We start from the raw sequence: 22,354 nt of genomic DNA on the forward strand, positions 1-22,354 counted from the left end.
ACCCTTGGTGAGCAGTGGGCAGCCATGACAGGCGCCCGGGGAGCAGTGTGTGGGGACGGTGCTTTGCTCAGTGGAGCACCTCAGTGGATCGAGATTTAACCGGCAACCTTCTGATTACTGGGCCACTTCCTTAACCGCTAGGCCACCTCTGCCCCATAGGAAGCTTGTCCAGAGAACACCCCACAAAACTTGGGACTTTTAGAGACTCACAGTGTGGCCCCTGGTACGTCAACATACTGATATAAGCATAAGAGTTAGTAACCTCACCGGTCTGTGGTTTGGTGTTTATCCTGACCAAATCATTTGAATCAGCATGCATTAGCTGAATGCATTGTTGCCTTGTGGAAATGTACGCTGATATTTCCATTCGCTAAAGGAAGCCACAAATATAACCAAACCTTCGGAATCCGCACATTACGTATTCTGCCTTCAGCCTATTCCTTAAAATAAACCTGGTTACGTAGAAACCCAGAAAAGGAAACAAGAGGTTTCAAGGCCGAACTTGAAAGGTCGAAGAGCAGAGCCAATATCGCCACCTTCTGGTCAGAGACCAGACATGACATGACAACTGGTACTGGCCCAGTAAAGCAACTGGGAGACAGATTTCCCAACACTTACTGTCATGGCTCAGGCTGTTATTAAAGCCTGATACATCATAATACTTTTATACTATCAATAAAACATAAAACCGCAATCTCTCTCTTAATTATACACACGCACACACACACACAATCAGTCAAAAGTTTGGATGCACCTACTCTGTAGCTAAAGCTTTTTTGTTTATTACATGAAATTATATTTGTTATTTCATAGTCCCGTGTCTTCAGTTTTTCAGCATAATATAAAACATGCAAAACCCTAAAGGCATAGGTGCATTCGCACCTTTCACTGGTAGTGTGTGTGTGTGTGTGTGTATATATCAAGTGATAGATAGATATAAAAATAAATAAATACAAATAAAACAATGTATGATTTTGACTTTATTGTAACATGGGTTACCATTAAAATGGCATAAACCTTGAAACAATGACAAAAAGAGAACATGTCACTAATAATATGTTGCTACATTATCCTGATTCATAGTATTTTAATTATAAAATGCAGACAGACAGAGATTCCTCTCCACAAAATGGAGAAAAAGAGTTACTATACAATTAAGTATATACACCATTGATAAATAAACCAATACTGCTTTAAATTTGTATTCATTACTAATTATTTTTCACAACGGACCGTGCAGAGGGATGCAAAGGAGCAAGGCGCTCACGCCACGCTGAGTTAACAACACACAAATACGCTGCGCTACACCAGAGAGGAACCCTGGGATGCGCGGCAGGCACTGACCAAGTGGGGTAAAGAGCCGTCTGGTTCTTTCGAACAAAAACACTGATTAAACTAAATGAACTTAACATGGAATCAGAGTTTCTCACAGGCAAGACACTCGGAAGGAGGCACGTTATGATAGAAAGCACATCTGGTCCCACCAGACTGTCATATGAACACATATACGTCCAGTCATGCCTGGAAATGTTTTCATCTCTGAAAGAGCAGGACCTCCTCCGGAATGTTTTCCAGGTGAGAAACTCCCTCCCTTTCGCGCCAGATCCTTAACTGGCGTATCACTTGATCGTCGCTGCTCCCCACTCGCCCTTCGCCGGGACCAGCATGACGAGGCACACAATGACTGCAGACCAGGACTGTTCTAACAGTGTCTACCTGGATTCATACAAGGCATTTGAAGGGCTCGTTTTTTTTTTTTTTTTTTTTTTTTTAGGACACTGAAGCAACTTAGCAAACTCCTGCCTCTGAGCTGTGGTGTGGCGCCCCCCGGGGTAACGCTTCCAACCAGGAGCAAATGCAATAAAAATGTAAAAAATACGCGTCTCAGACTATACATACCAAAGGACAGAGAGAAAAGATCTCAGCTTCTTTTCAAAAGCACATAGGAAAATTTTGGTATTGAGTCCACATTCTGTCAGACCTGCTGATTTTAGATTTCTTACATACTATGTGTGTGTGTGTGTGTGTGTGTGCGTGTATATATATATTTATATAAAGTGGATATATGAAAGACAGAGAGAAGCATTAGTAGGTATATGAGCCCCCATCTTTTCCCAGAAATGGCCAGTCAGCAGCTGAGTATCAGACAGAAATAAGACGGGAAAAAGAGGCGTGGCCAGTTCGGAACGGACGCTTGGGCCCTTCCCCTGCTGACTCCTCCCACTCTAAAAGATTTCAACCAGTTCCAGAGAAGCAACAGAGGACGACGGACGCTCAACTCCCGCATGGTCCCGCCTCTCCACTGTACAGGACCAGCAAGACCCTCCCCGTTCCCCCAGAGTACAGACTGTGGAGCAGCTAGTGCCTCTTTATGGAGGAGACTTTCTTCTTCCTCGCCGCCAGCATCTCGTAGAACGGATCTCGGCTGATGGCAGCCCTGCAGACACACACAGGCACCAGTCATGTTGAAAGCATTAAAAACCATTTATCCCGAGCATTTCTACCTACTAAGGGCCTCGTAGACTCTAGCCTGCCCCCTAGCGGTTATCTTGCTTAACAGCAACAACATGACCCAAGAGCCGAAGCGCAAAGGAGCGTAAAACGAGGCCTACTTGATGCTGTTCATCCATTCCTCCTTCTCCTCTGCGGTGGGGGCGGAGATGCGGTAGAAGGTGTGGTTGCCCTCCACCACCCGCCCATCTGCTTCAGTCTTGCACGCCTTTATCACCTGATCCTTATTATCCGGGATAAACAGCTCAAAGCAGTTCTACACACATACACACACACACACACACACACACACATTTTAAGTGCCAACCATTTACATTTATGTGTGCTTTAGTCAATCAGGTGAGAAAAATGAACATTTGGTGAAGATGGTGTGCGTGATCAATGTATTACGTACTGGTTTCTTGTCCTCGACTTCGCGAATGCTGAGGTTCTCTAGAGGGATAATTCCTCTGGGTTCTTTATCCTGCAGGCACAACAGTACGCAGGATTGTGAGCTCAGGAACATATGCTCACAAAACACATTCTCTAAAGCCCCAAACAATTACTGACATTTTTAAAAAAACGGTTACCAGAATTGTTCCCGATTAGAAAATACTCAGCCAGATAGATACACAGTACACTTTACTTCCAGTCTTTATTCTTATCAGGGATACATGTGGACCAGAGTGCACTGATGGATTGTTAGTGTCGCCACTGGTGTGATTTTCCATGCGCATATAAACAGTCACATGTAGATTGGGTAAATGACTATTACATATTTTTATTCCTTGTTACAATGAAAAATTTAAATGGAGGTGTTGATTCCTTATGAACGTTCTAGAAGGTCCTTTGATGAAAATACATTTTAATGAACAGAAACAGCCTTGTTGTAAAAATGAAGAAGTTCAGAATATCAGTAAAATATATTTAATATAAGTTCAAGTTGTGCTTTATTGTCATTTCAGCTACATGCATGTTCTGCACAAACTCCACCAGCGTTGGACAGTAGCTACAGACAGTAGCTACGGGCAGGGTAGGTAGCAAATATTGTTGTATATAGTAAATATTGTTGTAAATAGTAGTTTTTTTGCCAATATTTTTTCCCTTTTACTTGTGATTTGAGTTTTTTAATGAGCATTTTGTGTTAATTTGGAACCTCATCAGCATATGTTAATGTGTTGCATGAAAGGGAAGAGGATCACGGCTTAATTCATGGCTACTTACAGTGGTGTACTCAAAGTAGTACAGGCAGTTATCGGTGAGGATGAACCACCGCCTCTTCCACGTTTTGACCCGTCCACCTGTGTGAGAGACGCAGCGCCGTGAGAGGAGGCCACACCTGACCAGGGCGGCGAGGAGCACAGTTCCAGACCCAAGCAGCAGTAGAGCAGAGCAGCAGACAGGCAGACGGATGGAGGGACGGTAGGGGGGGGACACAATGGCAGCGTTTCCCTTCCATTACAGGACCTCCACCCAACATTCAACAAGCACACAGGCATGAACACAGGATGGACATTCGACAGTGTCACTATTCGAAGTACAAGTAAATAAATACTTCAAATCGGCCAATGTGACCAGCTGTGGATTTTGAAAGAATTATGTCCATCCCACATACACACACAAATGCACACACACGTACACACACTCAGGAGATCCTCATCTGCTTACCATTAGTAGCACACATGACTGAGACAAACTCCTGGATGCCCAGAAATCCACTGGTCTCCAGCAGAGACCGATATTCTGGTTAGAAATAACTGCGATGTCTCTTTGATTAAAAAGTGATCAGTAATTCCCTTCACTAATTTTCTGCAAAAACAGTTCCTTTGGAACGACGTTTCCGCTTCAACCAGGAAATAAAACCCACTCAAACGTCCCAAGCTAACATCTAAATGTTATTATCGTTCATCGATGCAAACGAGCACACGTCCCCAGGAACCAGAAGACATGACTTCACACTCACTGCAAACCGATTCACACACGGTGAGAGGTGATCGATCGGCTGATTGGGATGGATCTGGATTTAATGATCAAAAAGGCAAGTCTTCCGGCAAGACAGGCAGAAAGCCTCTGAGGAGATGGAGGTGTGGACAGGCTGATGAGAGGAGGACGAGTGCTGGGCTGCAGGTCCTTGGGTTACACGTCTATGCACATCTACTCTACATGTCCCAGGTGTGCTGGCCACTGCAGTCTGGGTTAAGGCTGAGTTCAGACAAGTAGACCTTCAGTCATGTCAGGAGGATTCGAACTACTGATCGGTAAAGTGTTGGGATCCCCCGATTGGTCCGTTGGTCCATCAGCGACTGGAGGTCGAGAAGTGACGAGAAGGTTTAAAAAAGGAATGTCAGATCAGGTCTAAGTCTATGGGTCAAGGTGTAGCCTGGGTATAATTTGTACGGTTGTTTGACGTCCTGGCCTCATCCCGTGTTCTGCGCTCTCATTGGCTGCGGCTCGTCCGCGGCTCCGCCAGATGGCTGACTTACCATTGACCACAACCAGTGGACAATTAGTAATCAACTAATTGCCAGTTTACTACCTCCAACTGGAGATTTTGGTAAGTGTCCAAAGTCTGAACTGGGATTTAACCCCTTAAGTACCACTGAGACAATTTATAATACTGTAATCACACACACACACACACACACACCTTCCCATATCATTTGCATGCCCCCCCAAAAGCTAATTCTCTGTGATCCAGCACCCCCAGGCACATTTCAGCATGTAGACAAGCAGCCTGAGCCGACTGGTCGAGGTGCAGAGTTCCCGTTTCAGCCGACACGACCACAGACTCCTGCACCCGCGGGTGCCTTTTGGTAGGAGAGTCCGAAGGGCCGAAGTGGAGGAAGTCTGCAGCTGACGCAATACAACCAGAGAATAACACCACAGCAAACGGACCAATCACACTACAGAGAGACGGTGAGTGTGACATGGACAGACCTCCAGCTCTATGAGGCTCCAAAAATGAAAATTAAAGGACGATCAACAAATAAAGTATTGTTTTACATTTACATTTACGGCATTTATCAGACGCCCTTATCCAGAGTGGTTGGAGCGACAGGTGGTAGTGGCCTAGTGGGTAACTCACCTATGAACCAGAAGACTCAGGTTCAAACCCCACTTACTACCACTGTGTCCCTGAGCAAGACACTCCATGGGGGGGACTGTCCCTGTCGCTCTGGGTAAGGGCGTCTGGTAAACGCTGTAAATGTAAAATGTATGAAAAGATCCCGAATGAGAACAAACCCACAGCGAGCGAGAGGGAGAGAGAAGTGTACAGAGAGAGAATGGCGGACCAGCAGAAGCACCATCATGGAGGACAGCTCCAGTGGAGCAGGTGTACATACCTCCTGAAGTAAGATAACAGCCAAAAAAATCATGGGAACAAATAACCGAGGAGGAAAGGAAAGAACAAACAAACAAAAAAAAAATCAAATTAAGGGGTTAAGAGGGGAAAATAAAAAAATCACATCACCACACACTCCTTCGCCATAACGGATTTCTTAATTACAGGTCAGCCAGCTGCCGCGCCGCCGCCTCATTACCTAGATTACGGCGTTAAGCGGCGGGCAGATGCCTGATGTGTGCCGAAAGGGAGAGGTCGTCGGCATAGTAACAGAGTGACTGCTTCCCAGTAGCGGCTATGCTCGCTGAGTGTTGGTGGTTTTAACCCTTCCAGCCCTCTCTGAATCTGGCGCTTGTGCATTTTTTGGGTCCACGCTGCATTTTAAAAAATTTTAAAATGGTAAATAAATATGAACATGAACCTGCAGGACTAGTGTGGACTCCATAACCTGAATTTAACTCAGATTGTCAGGAAGTGGGGTGTCTGTAGGGTGACCTTTTGTTATAACCGGTGACAACTTTGTATTGGGGAGCAATATGAGGAAAAAATGCATGGTGCAGTAATAAAATGGATAAAATGTTCGACACCAGGCATTTTTTATGAGAAGACGATATTTTAAATCCCCTTTCAGAGTGTGGAAGGCTGGATGGGTTAATAATTGATATAATAAATGTCAGCGCATCATCTGATAAATCACATCCATTATTAATTCAAGAGAACAGGATAAGACAAAAGTTCTCTCTCACTCTCACACACAGATAGTACGTTAGGGTGGCTAATAATGCTGAAATACACATCTTATTAAAAAACCCTCTCTCATACACCCCAAATGTAAATTAGGTGACTGAAGAAGGTTTGAGGAGTGGGCAACTCACCCAGTTTGAGCAGCCAGCCCTCACGGTCTGGGTTGAAGAACGTGTGTGTGAGGTCATTCCCGTCGTCCTCTGGGATTTTGAAGGGCTCGTTCTTGATGCTGTCATACAGGTTCTGGTGGGCGAGTGGAGAGGGAGTGTGATGGGACTGCGTGCGTGCGTGCGTGCAGTGTGCGTGTGTGCGCACTTCATCAAAGTCACTCACTCGGAGAAGGTCTTCAGGGAGGTCTCCTCCTTCGTTGATTCCTCTGTTCATGGAGATGAAGCGTTCCACCGTGGGCTTGTCCTTCACATTTGGGTTGTGCAGACTGGTGTTGAGCATGATGATGGCAAATGACAGGATGTAGCAGGTGTCTGCAGGTCAGAGAGTATTGCACTTATGCAATTAGCAACTCCAACATGTAACCACGTCTCTGACAGGAGGTAAAGTGTGTGTGTGTGTGTGTGTGTGTGTTACCTGTGCTCTGGAAGACTTCAGGATTGCACTGGCAGTAGCGCTGGGCGAACGCCTCCATCATGCGGTCGATTTTCTGAGCCTCGCCAGGCAGCCTGAAACTCCACAGGAACTGCCTAGCACACGCAAGCACACACGCGGATGCAGGCTACACACTCAGAAGCAACAACGCAAAATGCACTTCTGTGTTTCCGCGTAGCAGCGCTGTTACCTGAGCGCCTGTACGAGGTTTAGATCGGTGAACTCGTGCAGCTCCACGAACGCATGCAGAACCTGGATATTGAAGTCGTCTCTGCAACAGACACGTCAAGCAAAAACATTCAAGGTCAACCTGTTTGAATATGGAAATATATCCCCTACGCGGCACACGGGGTCGAAGGTCGAGCCCGCGTTCGGCAGCTCTGATTACATTTTGTAATGCGACGGCATGCTGAATATTTTAAGCAGGCATCGGAAATAGCACCCGTGACCTCGTTCACTAGCAGGATCCGTGCGCAGACCCGCCCCTGTTTCCTGCTGGCCCCACCCCTCTCTGCCTCAGACACAAAACATCCACACACGCCCGTATTCATTACCGGCAGACAAAACACCTACGTCCCGGCAACGCGCAGCTTACAGGCACTGGGCGTTGGTTGACACAACTTGTAATAGCTTTTTTCGCCAACGTTCCGCCATTATTACATCAGGTTAGTGAGACTGGGAGGAAATGGAATGCAGATGGAACAACGCAGAAACATTATCTCTGCATTAATACCCTAATTAAAAGCCGCGCGCGCACACACAGCAGAAGATTCTGCGGGAACGTGAAAAGGAATTCCAACATGGAAATTTAACCCACTTCTGACTGATGAAAACCCACACGAATGAAGAACGTGTTTTTTACGGCAGTCGGGAAGCGGAATTGCCTGGAGTCCGGGGTTTCAAGGTTAAGTGTAATGGCCGGCGTGTCATTTAATGCAAGGGGGGGAGGAGGAAAAACATCGGATTATTGATCTTGAGATCAATGATTTTCACAAACAGCCCCAACAGATTCGACCAGTTGTGCTGTTCAGGTCTAATTAGGTATATGGACACACACACACACACACACACACACACAAAACTGACCTCTCCCCAAGGTAGTCCCCGATAGCAGTCTTGTTGAGTCCCTCTCCTTTGAAGAGGAATTGGGCGATGTCTTCGCTGGTGTTCTTCAGAAGCTCGTTCTCAATCAGGAACTGGATGCCCTGCAGAACCAGCACAAGAGGATCAACACTGTTGCACGACTAAAACACACAATTTACACCAGTGCAGGCAGGATTAGCACTAATCTACACACCGCCCTGCGGCTGCTTAAGTGGCTCTGGTGGACTCGCCTTTTTGGGGTCCATGTTGAACCTCTTTCGCCCCATGGCCACCTGCTTGTTCCTCTGCATGTTCTTCCTGTGAAGGTGACGGTCGGCATTAGTTCTGGCAGGAGACTGAAGGAGGTCCAAGCGGCTAAGCCTGTAGGGAGGAAGATTTGCTCACCTCTCCTCCGTGGAACCCAGGTTCTCGATCTCACTGGTCACCTCCGCAATCTCATCTTTGAGGCGCTGCAGAGACAGAGAGAGCGACGTGAACCCCGCAGCACAGCACACGGTGCACACAACGAAACGCGTCCTCTGCCTTTAACCATCACCCTTGGTGAGCAGTGGGCAGCCATGACAGGCGCCCGGGGAGCAGTGTGTGGGGGCTCGGGACTCGAACCGGCGACCTTCTACCCCAGAGAATTGTTTCTGTAAGAACTGTAGAAGGACCTGCATTCCTTACTACAGGACAGTGCAGGAAACAGCGAGTGTGAGCGAGAGAGAGAGAGAAAGAAGGGCCTGTGCAGTGTTTGCACTGAAAGATCTTGATAAGACGAAAATAGCACGAAGCAGACGACCACGTTGACCCCATGGGGGGGGGCATCTCTCTTTGTTCCATTATCTAATCCCCCACAATGCATCTCTCCTAGCAGTAATGACATTACGGGCACCAAGCAAAAGTGAATCTTTTGAGCTCAGCCCACCGAGATCTAATTAGTTCGGACAGAGCGTCCAGGCCTAAAAGCCTCAACCATACGCTCAACAAAAATAACAATACCAGGGCTGTCCACGATGTGCTAATCTCTGCACTTCCTCTGCGGATAGTTTACATCATTTCTGACCTGTAGGTTTTACTTCTTTCAACAAAGTGGCTGCATACTGAGCTGGAACCGTGATAATAAAAGCGCGTTTTGAATCGGCTGATTTGTTTGCATGATCAAGAGTTTGCTGAACAGCGCGGAGTTTGCAGAGTTTGAGCTGGACCGATTGGGCAAGAACGGATTCGACGGATTCGTCACAGACATCCTCCGTGGATGTAACACCGCGCATTTACATTCCGTTGGTGTGTGCGGACCGGAAAACACGTGCAATTAATAATTAATAGCAAAATGTGTTACATTTTTTTTATCCGAAGGCAGGATAATACATTCGTTTTTTTACATTTGAAATGGTGTAAACAGGAATATTCGTCTTGTTGAAAGTCCTATAAAGCTACTTCCTGTAAAGCTGGAAGAAAGCGACCCAGCAGACTTTTTCCTCTGAAAATAGAAAAGGAAATGAAATAAAGACCTTTTCCCGTTCAGAAGCAGCACAAGACTTTACTCCTTAACCCCCAAACACAAGGCGTTTCACCAGGACCCGGTCGTAGATCATAAGACGACGACAGAGCCCTGAAACCCTCGGCCACGCCCTCTTATTCGGGCGGCCCGGGAAACAAACACATCTGCCGCCTTCACAACGCATTCCTCGCATGTCTGTCTGCACAAACAAAAGCCGAGGGCCAGGAACGGGCAGGACAGATGGGGGGGGGGTTCTGGGAAGCGGGGAGGGCGTTGTTTTTACGGGGATTGTGGCCGCTTTTTGTCCAGATGGCAAAGGGAATCAGTGCTCGTGTTTGTCCAGCTCTGTGTGTTTTTTATTTCATTTGCTTTGATATCTTCACAACAGCGAGGGCCGCTTTAATACTAGAGAGAATGTACATTCCATTCGGCCCTTGGACTCTGGACATCCCTGTCCTGAAATACAATGCTTCATTTACGTTTTAAGTTTGATTTCTAACATATTTTTGTATTTTTTTTGACGCGGTAGGAAGATCTCCGAGACGTCATCTTATTGCTGTACTGCCGATTTTAAATTATTTTAAATAATAATAAAAAAAAGATGATTTGAAAGGTGATTTACATCCAAAGTGAGTCTGCGTTTAATCATCTCACATTTTTGTTAGTGGTGGAACTCTCCATCGAACACAGACCAGGTCCGAGCACACACGGCCGCCTCCAGGTCAGACACGAAGCCGCGAGCCAGGCGCCGTCATGTTGAAATGAATCTTACCATCGGTACATCGCGATGCAGACGAATGCGACTCGGCATCGATGCCATGCGGCGTGTAAATTGATTGTATCCATGTTCTTGTCGATTTCCTGTTTAGTTAAAAAGTTGTGCCGGTAGCGTCTGTGGCAGCCTGATCTGTGTGCAGTACCGCTCCGGGCGTGTTTTCTGGTCCTGTGAACGCGGACCTTAACTCTTCTATTTGAAAACATCATTGTGAAGACCTCGAACGCACGTGTCTCATTAGCATTTCGTAAATGTTTTGGCAGCACGAACAAACGCCTGTTCTCGGGCCGCTTTGAGGTTCGTGTAAGGTGTGCTCGTGAACAACGTACCTGTATGTCATCCTGCAGCTCTTGTTTGCGTCGGCGGATGTTCTCCAGTTCCTGCTTTTCTTCAGGGCTGAGATCATCAGGCACTGGTGGGAAGAGAGAGAGAGTATTTCTTTTTTTAAACTGTGTCCATTGGAATCAGCAATAACATTATTCTCAAACGGTTACTAAAGAAAACAGCTCAAACAATCCCCAGTCTATACCCCAATAATACCCCCCCCCCAAAAAAAAACCCTAAACCAAACAAAAGAAAAGAAAAAAATATACATACCTACATATATATACAGATACTACACACAAAAACAGCCTACAACCACCCCAACAATCAGGCATGAACGGTATCACCCAGGAACAGAAGGGAAATTCTTATTCTTAACCAGATCAAGAAAAGGACCCCAAATCTTTTTAAATGTCTTAAGGGAAACCCCTAAATGAAAGTCTTATCCTTTCCAGTTTAACGAAATAAAGAGTATCTCGTATCCAGTGAACTTGGCTGGGAGGTTTAGAGGATTTCCAGTTCCTCGTAATTTATCTTCTTGCCAGTGAGGTGGAAAACGCCAGCACGTCCCTTTGATGAGCAGACAATGAAGGAGGTGAGGAGAAAACCCCAAACAATGCCCTGAGTGGGTTGGGCTCCATTCCTTTCCCCACAAATTCTGACAACATGTGAGAGAGAGAGTATTTCAGACATGAAACCTGCATCGAGCCAAATGAGTGCAGTGAGCCTCTGGAGAGAAATGTCCTTCTGAACCTGAGAGACGAGTTCAGATGAACCCTCCAGCGAAGGCAAATGAAAAGCGTCCAACATCAAAACCACTTGGAACCTCCAGCTCTGGACACATGGCGAGACCTACAGCTACATGTGCTAGCCTAGTGGGTAACACACTCGCCTATGAACCAGAAGACCCAGGTTCAAATCCCACCTACTACCATTGTGTCCCTGAGCAAGACACTTGAGTGTCCCCCTGTAACTACTGATTGTAAGTCGCTCTGGATAAGGGCGTCTGGTAAATGCTGTAAATGTAATGTAGCCTATCAAGACCATTCGAGGAGGGTCAAAGGGCATTAAAATCTTCAGGGTTTCAGTTGCACACAGAACAGGTTCCAGCTCCAGACACCCTGACAGAGATGAGAAGTTTATGGAGCGGATGGATGGATGGATGGATGGATGGATGCCTGAATGAATTGAGGGATGGGTTATTAAAACCATCTGGCCCATCACACTGAAAAACTAACCTACCAGCTGTCACCGTGTGGAGTGTGTGTGTGTGTGTGTGTGTGTGTGTGTGTGTGTGTGTGTATAATACGCACTCATAATTAAAATGAATGCTATATTTGAGTTGCTGGAAATTTATTTTTTTTCATAATTTCTACATTTTGTGTTCATGCCAGTAACAAACACTAATAGATCTTTGATTGTTTTTTAAATGTTATTTGAATGTTTACTGTCTGCAAGTTGACAGTCGAAAGTCTGTGTCAGTTTAATGTTGCCTCTACAAAGCTTTACTGCCGTGAGAAAGAGCAGGAAGTTCGCCTGCTGAGATGCAGAGACACACACACACACACACACACACAGATCGGTGTGGTAACAATGCAAACATACACTCTTCAAACACCTCCCACACGGTGCCACCAACATCGCACAGAGAAACTTCCGGAGAGAATATGGCAGACAGACGTGCGCGTCTCCTGACCGCGTGACGGACACACACAAAGCCCGGTCAGTAACGCGTCCCGAGTACCCGCTCAGGCTGAAGGCCCTGACCTGGCGCCTCCCGCCCCCACGCCTCGGCCGGGTCGCCTTGGCAGGTCGGACGTTAACCTCGTGCGGTCAGAGCGGCGCGCGATCTCACACGCAGCTCCAGGCCCCCGGCTTAAAATGGCCGAGCGCTGGCAGGCGTGGAGTCGAACGCGACGGGTTTCTAGTCAGCATCTTATGCGGGGGGGGTACTGCCACGCACAAGCCTGGGCACCTGGATACGCCGAAAACCCCCCCACAAAATCACGATCAGCAGCTCCCTGGCATTCGGGGGAAAAAACGGGAACAATCCCGCTGTTGTAAAACAGCAATAACGTAAAACAACATTAATCTGGACAATTATTATTTAATTGTGAATCATAACGGAATTGAGGCGCTGCTACGGAAGTGCGAGGCGAAGGTAATAAACCGGGGAAGCATTGCATTCTGGGTGGGCAGCTCGTCGCTTGCTCGCTGTGGGGTTTTCTTTTTTTATCGTTATAACGCGAATAATCAGTCACAATTAAAACATTGTCGGTGCGCAATATGGGTTAATATGGGATCAGTTGTGCAAGTCTGTGTCGACGAACACACAAACGCACACAGTGCGCCACTTCCTGTGCTGTCCCCCCCCAGGGGAAGCGTCCCATGATCCTCCATCCTCTCCCTGACCCAGGGAGAGGATGGAGTGCAGCTGGGGTTCCCGCACTGGTTTAAAGGCGTCTACCAACCTGAAGATGAATGTAAGGCATGAAGATGCGTCAGGGCGTCTCCACCCTCCTAGCGCTTGGTTTTTTTAAGCGCTCCTGCACATGGTGAGCGGAGAAGGACGGTTCCAGACCGGCCCAGTCCTGTCCGCCCCCTCGCTACTCATCCCACGCGCTCGCTCTCTCGCTCACACACGTATAAATAGACATTTCCTGCACTCGTGTGTGTTAAATGTAAGATTGCACTGGGTGGAGCGCACAGAGAGTGGTTATCTCACACACACACACACACACACACACACACACACGAGCACCACATACTGCTGACCTTTTCAATGAATATCCTGGAAGCGGAACTGAAATTAAAACCAAGCCCAAGGATAAGACAGACGTGTTTACGGTCACTCACACACACACACACACACATACACACACACACTGTGGTGCAGATCCTATACAGGTCTGTACATGTCACATCGTCCTTCACGCTGATGTGGGGTGCGTGTGTAACAAATCCAAGCTGTTCTAACTTGCTGATCATCTCAATACAGACAGAACACACACACACACACTCTCACTGTACGTACAGTCATTATTAATGCCTGACACACACACACACACACACACACACACACACACACACACACACACACACACACACCTCCAGGATGGTGTCATGAGTCAATGCCTGCAGGTAAAAACCAGGAGACTTTTTGAAACAAAATACACGAAATATATGTGATACACCGACTAATTAAACACGCTTTCTCCAATCACGACTGGATTTTATCATGTAATTATCTAGTAATTAGCAGGAAAAAGAGATAAAAAGACAAACTTTCCAGAGCATTAAATACAATATTATTAAACAGAGCGGTTATAACAGTATATCAAACAGCAGGAAGGTAATTATTACAATAATTATATTAATTATACAATATTTATAATAATTATACAATATTTGTAATAATTATACGAACAACGACAAGAAGGCCGTTTACTTTTCACCAGCAGTATTTGTTATTAGGACCCCAAATTAACTCGGGTTAAGTATGATTTTGTACAATATGATACTGCATGGGCTTAATCACCACAACACGGTAATAACAAAACTACTACTATTATTACTATAATAAGAATCACAGTGAAAATAAGAATGGGTGATTGTTGGGTGCTGTAGTTAGACTGGGGACTAGTTAGTGCCTCTGGGGACTAGTTAGTGTCACTGGCGATTAGTTGGTGCCACTGGGGACTGGTTAGTGCCACTGGCGACTAGCTAGCGCCACTGGGGACTAGTTAGTGTCACTGGCGATTAGTTGGTGCCACTGGCGACTAGCTAGCGCCACTGGGGACTAGTTAGTGCCACTGAAAACAGAACAATCTCGCCGCCTCGTCACCGTTTTCTCTCACGAAAAGTTCGCGCAGAGCAGCGACTTCCTGGCGTCGTTTTTTTTTTTTCTTTCTTAAATTTCTCTCACAAGTTCGGCGACATTCGGTCAGACGTTCGACTTACCGACGCCGTCTTCCGACTTCAGCACCATGTCGACAGTCCCGCGCAAGTTTCACCCCAGGAGAGACGTCGGCGCGGTAAACTCGCCGCTTTCTTCGCCAGAAACACCGACGACGTTTTCACGGCGCTGCCCGCCTCGCGCTCGCCGACCGGATGCAAGAAGGGGACGCGCGCGCGCGCAGTCGCGCGTGGGCGAGCAGAGAGCGCGCGTGCGCGCGCGCGCCCGCCGTCCCGCGGGGCGACGGAGCGCGCGTTCACGGGCGACCAGCGGTCGACCGATAAACGAGTAATAAAGCGCACAAATACGCATAAAACCGAAAGAGGCAATAGATATGGGCGAGAAGAACAAGCAAAAGTCCACAGAAGGAGGACGAAACTGTGTCGCTGCTCCACACATTTACATTTACAGCATTTAGCAGACGCCCTTATCCAGAGCGACATACTATCAGTAGTTACAGGGACAACTTAGGGTTAAAGTGTCTTGCTCAGGGACACAATGGTAGTAAGTCAGGTTTGAACCTGGGTCTTCTGGTTCACGGGCGAGTGTGTTAACCGCTAGGCTACTACCACCCACACACATACTACAGGCCAAAAGTTTGGACACACCTTCTCTTTCAATGTGTTTTCTTTATTTCCGTGACCATTCACTTTGGTAGATTCTCAAACTATGAATGAACACATGTGGAGTTATGTACTTAACAAAAAGTGGAGACCTGGACTCCACAGTCACCGGACCTGAACCCAGTCAAGATGGTTTGGGGTGAGCTGGACCGCAGAGTGAAGGCAAAGGGGCCAACAAGTGCTAAACACCTCTGGGAACTCCTTCAAGACTGTTGGAAAACCATTTCAGGTGACGACCTCTTGAAGCTCATCGAGAGAATGGCAAGAGTGTTCAAAGCAGTAATCAGAGCAAAGAAACTAGAATATAAAACATGTTTTTTGTTAAGTACATAACTCCACATGTGTTCATTCATAGTTTTGATGCCTTCAGAATGAGAATCTACCAACGTAAATGGTCATGATAATAAAAGGAAACACATTGAATGAGAATTTGCGTCCAAACTTTTGACTTGGTTTCAGTTCTGTTAAACTTGGTTTAGGTAAATCAATATTTGCAGCTTAGATAAACGGTGCTTTGGTTTTCACTGGTTTCTATTGGTGCGTAAGAAAAATATTACTATGCATGCAGATATAATAAGCAGCGATAGAGCAGACGACCCATTTTAAATAGTTTAAATCCCTCCCAACAGGGGAGCTGAAAGGGGGAATGTGCTGATCGCATTCCTTTCGGTCCCGTTCCCCACACCCCAACAACACAGAAGCCACACACACGCCACGACCCCACTGTCACCTCCTGTGCCCCCCTCCTCCAGAGGTCAGAGGCCACGGGCGCTGAGGGCCGGGGCGCGGGGTATGGAGATGCGGTGCATGGACTGGATGTAAATGTGATGTTTTATGTAAATACCGATGTCAATCTGAGCCGGTCTGATGGCCACGAACGTCAGCGCCGCTGCTTTACAAGGCAAATCGGCCTGCCAAGCGCCTTGCCTCCTCCTGTCAACTGAGTCCGTGACATTCCTGATGGGTGTCGGACAATAAAATGACCCCCCCCCATCTCTCTCTCTCTCTAATAGTGTGTGCATGCTTGGGGGCGGCTGTGTGAGGGAGTAAAAGAGAGAAGTCCATTGTTTCCCTCAGTCTGAACTTTTCAAGGCCTTGTGGTGGTAGTAGCCTGGTGGGTAACACACTCGCCTATGAACCAGAAGACTCAGGTTCAAATCCCACTTACTACCATTGTGTCCCTGAACAGGACACTTAACCCTGAGTGTCCCTGTAACTACTGATTGTAAGTCGCTCTGGATGAGGGCGTCTGATAAATGTTTAAAATGTAAATGTTGGTCAGAAGACATATTACAACAGCATGGAATATTCTGCGAGGTGGGGATGTTGCTCTGTGTGTGTGTGTGTGTGTGTGTGTGTGAGAGAGAGAGAGAGAGAGAAACAGCACCAGTAAATCCTGCTCATCTCTCTCTGACCCTGTTAGGCAGATTAGAGTGACAGGCTCAGCACTAATCATAATGCGGAAGAAGACTCAGACCTCACTGGCAGATTCAGTTTCTCTGTCACACACAGGCTTACAGTCACGGTGACATGCTAAAACACACACACACACACACACACACATACACACAGAGTTACCAGAAACCGACCAGTTTCAGCATGATGAACAGCCCCGGACAGGCCTTGTTGCTCAGGTCACACCAGTTCAGTACATGGATTACAGTGATGGGTGTGTGTGTGTGTGTGTGTATAAAATATCTCCAGGCGTGTACGCAGGTGTATGTGGTTTTGTGCAAAAAAAAACACCATATTTTACGAGCAGAACCATAAACTGGGAACTGGGAGGCTGACAGACTGCAGACAGACGGACGGACAGATTCGGACTCTGACTCCGGCTAATAAAATATCCAGCGAGGCAAGAGATGTTTTCCTGGCAGAATCCCAGTTCTTACTATAGCCGCAATAATGGAATATACTTCTCACAAGTGTTAATCCAGAAGCCACATTCACCACAACACACACTCCACACACACACACACACACACACACACACACACACACACACACACACACACACACACACACACAGGTAGACTTTAGCGGGACAAGAGAGAAGCTCTTTACACGACCAATGAAACATGCAAAACATTTCACTTCAACCAGGACCTGTTTTCCATATCTTGGACAGCATACAGCCACACACACACACACACACACACACACACACACACTCGCTGTGGTTTCTCTTCGTCCACTCACCTGCAGTAGGGTCCGGCACCGTGGGGCAGAGAAAGGACTGGAAACTGGACATGCACAGTTCACTCACAGACCCCATGGTGTGTGTGTGTGTGTGTTTGTTGTTGTATGCGAGGTAAGAGTTGTTCATTCAGTCACTCCCTCTGGGAGCATTTCTCTTTCTCCGTAGGCATGCGTGTGACTGATCGTTCAGCCGTGTGTGTGTGTGTGTGTGTGTGTGTTAATAACGGCTTCTCACATCCTTCCTGTTTCCCAGCGTCCCTCTTGCTTTCTTTCTCTGTCTTTCTCCGTTTTTTTCTACACTCCTCCTGTTTAGTCGGTGCCGGAGCTCTGACCGATATCAGAGTGGAGAGCACACACACACACACACACACACGATTCCCTCTCTCCCGGCTTAATCCCGTCTTCTACAAAGCCTTCACACTTTTAATCAAATATTGTTGCTCGGCAACAGGTGCTGAGAATTATTCACCGGCGCATTCTTATCGCTTTTATGTATTTATTTCCCGTTGAGACACGTCTGAACAGGCCCTGCAGTGGTTTTACCCTTTAAGGGGTAAATGAACTTAACACCTGCTACAGGAACCAACTCACACACACACACACACACACACACACACACAAAACCTCCAGGCCATTGCGTTAACCGACAAACTCTTTCGTTTTCTATCACACACACTTTTTCCACTTATTCTACACTTTCTGTCATCATTCCCCTTTCGACTAAAGAGCTGCGTCCGCAAACTGAAAGCTGCTCTGTGTGAAGAACGAGATTTTATAAATACAAACACTTTCCAAGTTTAAATAATATATATTTTTTAAACAATTAAGATCTGTTCAGAGAAACAGTCCCAGATGGGTATTAACACACTCGCCTGTGAACCAGAAGACCCAGGTTCAAACCCCACTTACTAACATTGTGTCCCTGAGCAAGACACTTAACCCTGAGTGTCTCCAGGGGGGGAGTGTCCCTGTCACTACTGGTTATAAGCCGCTCCGGATAAGGGCGTCTGGTAAATGCTTTAAATGCAAATCCTGCGCATCTGCACCCTCTGCTGGCGGGGTTGTGTAACAGCAGCAAACCTGACGCCGATTCAACTGATGACTGGACGCGCTGTGCAGCCTGGAAGACAAACCGCAGTGGTCAAAAATGTCCAATATATGAATAAGCAATCATCATTATTCAAACCAGCATGACAAGCCATCACAAGGCCACGCGACTAATGCTCACACAATCACTCAGTCTGAGCCAAAGTGAACCGTGTCATTGCTATTTTTCATAAAAGGAATTTAATTTAATGATGTTTATATATGGATGCTGGGGGGACATTTTCTCAAGTCAAGAAAATAAAAAATAAAAAAGAAGAACATAAGAAGCAAGCGTCACCTTAATGCTTTTTGCTAAATGCTAATCAATATGAGCGCATGAACAGCGAATGAATAATATATTTGCACATTTAGGCTGCCGCTGATGGATGGAAACATTTTCACAGACATGTTTTAAATAAGACTAGCTTTCTTGTTATAGAAGAACCCAACACGAAACGAGACGTGTGTGTGTGTGTGTGTATACATAGAGAGAGAGAGGCAAGAAATCTGATGGTCACCACACTACACGACTCTGGTCGGGCCAATCTCATCTCACATCACAAACAAGGTTACCTGAGCCGGACAGGCTGTCGCCCACAGCAGCTGGCTCCGCCTCTCCTCACATCTGTGCCCTTCCCGGGTCAGCGCCACATTTTGGTGACGATTCGCCTGGTTTGACCCCCCCCCCCTCGCCCTGCTTTGATGTGAGAATAAAGTGCAAACCCAACTCGGGCCTTTTCTCTGGCATGTGTGGATTCTCTTCCGTCCCGGGAACAGGCCAAGCCTTGTCTTCCGCAGAATAGGCAAGAAATAAGGAGCGGCATTGTAGGCCGCGGGGAGGTCAGAGCAGAACAGTCACCACCGTAAATACATTAAGCGGCAGGGTTCAGGGACAACGCAGCCGCAGAAAATGCCCTTCAGTCAGTATATTGGGGCATTTACGAGCTCTGCACTGTAAGGTCGCGTCTGAAAAGTGATTTAGAACCAAAGCAAATAAATCCCATTCAGCCCCATATATTGCTGCTTCAGCAGAACAGAAACTACCTTCTCTTACTGAAACCCGTCCTATTAATAATTCAAGACAAAACACTCTTCTATTTTGCACATGCAACATGCATGTACCAGACTGTAACACACACACACACACACACACACACACCTGTGGTCGTTCCAGGATGGGTGGGGTTGTGTGTATGAGGGTGAGATTTGGCCACCTGGCACCTCGAAGCAGAACTTCTCATTTAAGCTCGACCTTTTTTCCCAAAAGCCAGCCCTAGCTGAAGGTCCCAAATACAAAGGTCACTTCGGGTCGTGGAACCCATCGAGATTGGCCGCTGGGATTACTGGTCCCTGATTTAAAAACGTTTGCAGCGAGACATCCTGCCCAACACGGCCATCTACTCAGGCCCACGGTGGACCATGTTCTGGAGGTTCTAACGCTCTGGCCTGGCCAAGTCCAAGGGCAGGTGGGCGGCAGCCTCAGCAAGTCTCCATCTCCTTCCACCTCCTCACCTTAACCAAGATCCCCGAACCCCGGCGGGGGGATTTCAGGTGGACATTTTTTGGTTTAGTGGAAAGATTTGTGCAAAAACACAAATGCCAATGAAGCTCGACTTGTACTTGGATCAAAGCGAAGGCTGACCACACACCCCAGGGCACGCTGGGGGAACCGGGCGGGCGGGTCAAAGTAAGGCCACGACTGGCCTCTGAGGTCATTTTTTCTATACTGAAGTGGAGCTCATCTGACCAGGCTGGTCCGTGGAAAAACCCACAGAGAGAAGCCTCGTCTCCTTTTCCCACAGATCTACTGCAATCACACACGAGCCCAGGATGAGAAGGAGCATTATGGGAAGCATTACCAATTCCTGGAAGCCAAACCCCAGTAAAGCCCCTCCTGGCAGCCGGGCCACAGCGTGACACCACGAGGTGCCACCAACTGACCCAACCGAACACGATCACGACCACAGCCCCGTTCATGCATTCATCTGGGCCGAGCCAGAAACGAGCGCCCTGTGGGAGGAGGAGGATGATGATGATGATGATGACCGTGGTCTTTTAATAATTCATCTGCAGCAGCAGCTATTTCCAGCCTCAGCGCGCCCTGTCCGTCCGCTGCGAAATAAACAAGGGAAAAAAAAGTCAAACCCGTGCATGCATCTCGCGTGCTGCACGTCTGGACCCCCCCACGCGTGGCGTGGACCAGCCCCCCCAACACACACACACACACACATACACACACACACACAACTCGGAACACAGGTGCCGAGCGGGAGTGGAACGTCGAGGCGAACAAGTTCCTACCGAAGCCTTCCCCGTCCATGGCGCCGCCGCGCTCCGCCGTCCCGGTTCCGACCACGGAGCGTCGAGCTCGGGGCGCGCAGGGATCCCGGACCACGCGCGAGATGAGAGCATCTTCCGAGCTGCAGCTCGCGAACGGATCTCTTCGCTGAACGAACGGATCCGACTCGGGGTTTTTTTTTTTTTCTAGGAGCGAACGAACGATTCAGACGAATTTGGACGAAGCGACGCAGGGCGGACAGTGAATATTTATAACATGCGCCGTATGTACATTTATATCTACATCTATGTACATGCAAAAACTTTCCGTCTGATTTGCTAGACAAAATATATTTACTTTTCGCAAAGTAGCGAAAGTTCTCGAATAGAAGGGATGAAACTCGAATCGGTCGGGACCGAGGACGTGAAACCTGTCAGCTTTAATCCAGTGTATAGAACTGTTATTAAAGTTCATCTTCAAAGTTCGTTCCTAGCAAGCAGTCTCTTGACGTCTATAGTTCATGACATGGAGGAACACGCCCTTAGAAAACAGTGCTCAGAGTCACATAAAATGTTCAAAACCGCTTCGTCGGGACATTGGCAAAGAATTTGCGCGTATAATAAATCGATTAAATATCAACACAGCCTTCAGAACGAGCTGTTTTTGATCCGGATCAAGAAGCAAAAAGATTCGGTTCGCAGAAAAGAGCCGAAACGCCTACGACCCACTCCGGGCGGCGTCACGCTGCTCTTCCTCGAAGTGACGTCACTCATCGGTATGAATCGAGTAGGTCGTGGGGACGTCGTCCGGATAACTAGGTGATCGTACGATCACTCTGGTGCTTGTTATGGTGTTGGGGAGGGATAAATGTGAATATGTGTGAATAAATGGATAAGGGATGGGGTCATAATAATATGAATTCCCCAACATTTAATTCTGTCCACACTGACAGAATTAAACAAATTAATTGTATATTTAATGACCAGATTAACCAAAAGATCACACTCAGCTAATGTCAGTTGGCACCTGTGTCCTGCGTTAAGAATACATGGCCCATGTGGAGGTCATGTCAAGGTTATGCCATGTTCATATGACGTCATCTTTGATTCGTAGACTTAAGTCACGCAATGTGAGCCAGCTATCGATAATGATGTCAGAAGATGATGTCAGAAAGAGACAAAGACAGAGCACTGCAGCACTCCATTAACCACGTCACAATTTCTTTGCATGTTCTTGTCATTTTGTCTTGTCCAGATCATTGAAGCTACATAAGTCTTTAGCGTTTCACCACCATATTTGAAGTCAATTACAAAAGACCCCAAAATCTTCAGCAAAAAGAGAGAGAGA

The 22,354-nt window shown here is 47.1% G+C and overlaps 1 protein-coding gene across 3 annotated transcripts; it reads right to left on the reverse strand.

The window, feature by feature from the left end:
- Positions 1-967: 967 nt before the first annotated feature.
- On the reverse strand, positions 968-21,165 carry cyth1a (cytohesin 1a). Of its 3 annotated transcripts, none has more exons than XM_028985729.1 (13): positions 21,031-21,165; positions 10,872-10,954; positions 8,669-8,733; positions 8,515-8,581; positions 8,267-8,385; positions 7,371-7,451; positions 7,163-7,275; positions 6,911-7,059; positions 6,708-6,820; positions 3,715-3,793; positions 2,906-2,974; positions 2,613-2,767; positions 968-2,437 (listed from the first exon to the last, which is right to left on the reverse strand). In XM_028985729.1, exons 1-13 carry the CDS (start codon positions 21,047-21,049, stop codon positions 2,359-2,361), a joined length of 1,191 nt encoding a protein of 396 aa, XP_028841562.1. In that variant the 5' UTR covers positions 21,050-21,165; the 3' UTR covers positions 968-2,358. The 3 variants fall into 3 exon arrangements, with proteins under 3 accessions (XP_028841562.1, XP_028841560.1, XP_028841561.1); XM_028985727.1 differs by lacking the exon at positions 21,031-21,165 and adding an exon at positions 17,644-18,050 and having other exon boundaries at positions 3,715-3,791; positions 6,709-6,820; XM_028985728.1 differs by lacking the exon at positions 21,031-21,165 and adding an exon at positions 14,827-14,854 and having other exon boundaries at positions 3,715-3,791; positions 6,709-6,820.
- Between the last annotated feature and the right edge of the window lie 1,189 nt (positions 21,166-22,354).

This window comes from Denticeps clupeoides, chromosome 7, assembly GCF_900700375.1.
Source record: "Denticeps clupeoides chromosome 7, fDenClu1.1, whole genome shotgun sequence".
NCBI lineage: Eukaryota > Metazoa > Chordata > Actinopteri > Clupeiformes > Denticipitidae > Denticeps > Denticeps clupeoides.